This window comes from Abramis brama, assembly GCF_963993115.1.
Source record: "Abramis brama genome assembly, chromosome: 5".
NCBI lineage: Eukaryota > Metazoa > Chordata > Actinopteri > Cypriniformes > Leuciscidae > Abramis > Abramis brama.
This window is the reverse complement of record NC_139967.1, coordinates 27389697-27393367: the sequence shown is the minus strand read 5'-3', so window position 1 is coordinate 27393367 and position 3671 is coordinate 27389697. Positions and strand designations below refer to the sequence as shown.

The 3671-nt window shown below is 32.3% G+C and overlaps 1 protein-coding gene across 1 annotated transcript; it reads left to right on the top strand.

Annotated features, from left to right (window-relative positions):
* Nucleotides 1–296: 296 nt before the first annotated feature.
* Nucleotides 297–1505, top strand: cxcl11.1 (chemokine (C-X-C motif) ligand 11, duplicate 1). The gene is made up of 4 exons (XM_084115484.1): nucleotides 297–430; nucleotides 536–662; nucleotides 948–1040; nucleotides 1238–1505. Exons 1-4 carry the CDS (start codon nucleotides 373–375, stop codon nucleotides 1257–1259), a joined length of 300 nt encoding a protein of 99 aa, XP_083971610.1. The 5' UTR covers nucleotides 297–372; the 3' UTR covers nucleotides 1260–1505.
* Nucleotides 1506–3671: the final 2166 nt, after the last annotated feature.

Sequence of the window (3671 nt, the reverse complement as noted above, 5' to 3'; positions counted from 1 at the left end):
CTGTTTTACTTCCTCCCCTACACCTACTATTATATCTTATATCTGATGGCATAGGTAAAACTGTACTGTGATATATGTAAACATGATGCCACAACACTTAAAACACTTAAGTGCAATGTCATCATAGTGCAATTAACATCATCTGCAATATCATCTGCAATGTTGTTACTGTTAATTTCCCAGAAACTGGGTCTTATGAGATCTTATGAGATACAGGAAGTGGAACTGTAACTCAGTAAGATTCCATGTTAAGGCATCAAAAAGGGAAATCCCAGAATGTCTTAGACTTGTATAAAATGAAGCAAGTCAACTCATTTACTCACATTTGGTCAGCTAAGTGGTTTAAGGTGAAGACCATCAAGAGATTGAACAATGAAGACTGTGGCCGCTCTACTTGTTTTTATCAGTTTGGCTATTGTTGCTATCGAAGGTAATATTATTTTTGCTTATTTTAATATTTTACTAACTCAACACAATCTGTTACTTTGTTGTTTCAGACTAATCATTTTCATCATTTATTTCTATCATCCTCTAGGGCAGCCTGGGCTTGGAAACCAAAGATGTTTATGTCGGGGTCCTGGTGTAAAAATGGTGAAGCCAAAGCTGATAGAGAAGGTGGAAATTCACCCTGTTAGTCCATCTTGTGGACATCTGGAAGTTGTGTAAGTATATTGATTATTTATCTATCTATAGATTATTCATCTATCTGTTCATAAGATCTATACTCTCTAAAAAATGCTGACTTTGGGTCAAATATGGACAAACCCAAACGTTGGGTTAAAAATTGTATTTAAAAATGTTACACAGCCATTGGGTTTGTCCATATTTGACCCAAAGTTGGGTTGAAACAACCCAGCATTTTTCATAGTGTAGGTGATTTTTTTTAATCATAATTGAATATAGCTTTATCTATATTCACTTAAAATAACTTGACTGTGTCTAAACAGTGTCTTGCTGAAGAACGGTGCAGGGCGAAGATGCTTAAACCCAGAGTCATTGTTTACCAAGAATATCATTGAGAGGATTGCACATAAAACCAGGTGAGTCTTATCAGTGACATTACAATTAATACTGAAAATTTGAGCTAAACATCTTTCATATGTTAAAAATGAAAAAAAATGATAAAATAGGAAAAAAATGTATATTATATTATATTATATTATATAATATGTGTATGTGTGTGTTAAATATGATGATATAATATGGAATAATGTTTATTTGTGTTTATTCTTTTTAGGAGTGCTCAGCAAAAAGTGTGAAGTGGTTCAACTGCATTTTCATGTGTGAAGGTTGTGGCCAGTGTGGATTTTTATTAAACAGTCATTAAAAAGCTGTATTGATTAATTTTACAATAAAATATTTTATACAATATTTTATATTTTATATTTATACAATAAGTTATGAGTAGTTTAATTTATAATAAAAAAATAACATGTTATCACAAGTTCTTCTGTTTGTGTTTATTGTCAGAGAAAATGTTCAAATAAAATCTTATCAAGGTTTAATCATTTTTGTCTGAGTTAATGATCTTTGTTAGTGGTTCCTGGACAAATATTAGTTATGCCATATGTTATATACTGTGCATGTCCTCTGTCTCTGTGTGTGTAGGAGTAATAACACTCCTACTCCAACCTAGTTTTAATCAGGTTCCACAGGCTCACAACGCTTGTTATAAACATTCTCTGTCAACTCAGGTTTAATCCAAAGATTACGATTAAATATGAAGTATGTGAGAGAGAGTATAAAGGGATACCATATGTCACATTTGAGTGATTTATGGCCCTCAAAGCCCCGCCCCCTTTTTGACCGTGGGAATTTCCCACGCTAGCTCCTCCCACTTATGGGCTGTACGTACACCGTGGGAAAATCGGACTTACGCCACGCCTCCTTATGGGTTGAACATCTGAAGCGTGGGAAAATTTCCCACGCTCAGTAGTTCTAAACAGTGTATATTAAAACTTTAAAAAAAAATGTACAATAAAAACATAGTCAGAGTGTGAGATCAGTGTTTTTATTAAAGAAGACAGATGTACATTCATCACTTTTAAAACGTTAAAACATTAATGAAATAAGTTAAAATTGCATTTTCTCTAAAAGAGTTATTAAAAAAATGAGTTAGTGTTATTTCAAGATGTTAAAACATTAAAAAACTTTTTTCATTTACAAAAAAGATCATTTTTCTCTAAAAAGAGTTATTAAAAAATGAGTTAGTGTTATTTCAAGATGTTAAAACATAAAAACAACTTTTTTCATTTACAAAAAGATCATTTTTAAAATGTTGACTTGTAAGCATTTAAATTTCACATAGTATTTTGTAAAACTTTTACATGAAACACAAACTAATTTAAAAAGTGTTACATTTTTACATACCATTCGTTAAAGGACTCAGAGCTTAAAAGATATATAAGTGTTTCGTTGTGGTGGAGCAGAGTGGAGAGCGAAACGACTTTTCTCCACTGTTGTGACGTATTTCCAAGTGAAAGGGAATATTGAACAGAGGGTAGGGTTTTACTCTAACGCTCCTCCTGTCCATCTCTGCTCATAGCAGACGGTTTAAGGAGTGGTTAAGCCGTCAAACTGACGTCAAACTGACGTCATCAGAAAAGAAACGCCATTTCCAGACCGGAAGTCGCTTTTCAGACTTTGATTAAAGATTACCATGGCCAACAATTCTTCCTGTGTATTAACTTGCACGGATTAATTGTTCACCACAAGACTAGTAATATGCGCTAACAAAGTAAATAGGATCAATTTTGATTTCATGTCGACTCTAAAAATAGCTTTCATCAATTTCTTGTAAAGAAAACCAAAAGTTTACAGTATCACCCAAAGCTCACAATGCCATTCAGAGTTCACAAGAGATAATTTCTCGTTATCTAGGCATAACACAGCATGGTACAAAGTGATGCTCTCTCTCTATGATGTTGTAAAAGTTAAGACGTTCATCCGTGTGTGTGTGTGTGTGTGTGTGTGGACAGATGCTTGAAAATATTAGGCTAGAAATATCTAATAGTGAATTAATAACTAAATTAGCCTAAATAAAAAATGTAAAAATTTAAAACGTTGTTTTGATAAGTCTTTTTTACCAAGATTTAAATCTGTAGCTATAGGCTATAGCGCTGCGCATGTGTATTCTCATGCGTTGCGGAGTTTTAGGTGGGCGGAGACTCTATTTCTCATTCATGTGCTTTGCGGGACAGCGTAAGAGATATTGTTAGCTAAAAACTAAACAAAAGTTTATGTTAAAAAGTTTTGCTTATAATCTATTCGTTTGATTTATTTTTTTAACTGTTGTTGTTGTTGTTTGATATGTTTAATGCTCACGTTTGAAACATTGTTTAAAAAACATAATTTACCATTTTTCTGGTAGCCTATCTTTAAAAGTCGTTCGTGAAAGACATTCTATAACTTTAAATGATTTAACGTTGACTTTTTTGTTTTTAAGTTAAAAAAAAAAAAAAAAATCTGTATGTGAAGGAAAACATTCTAACTTGTTTTACATTATTATGATAACTTGTTATACACCTTTGTATTTTAAAGGTGTGTATCATTTAAAAAAGTTATTAAAGTTGTATGTGAGAGTGTTACATGTCTGTGAAAAAACTGTTTGCCTACCGCTTAGTTTTGAACAGATTCATTATTTTTTTACTCCAAAACGCATTCTCAAACAA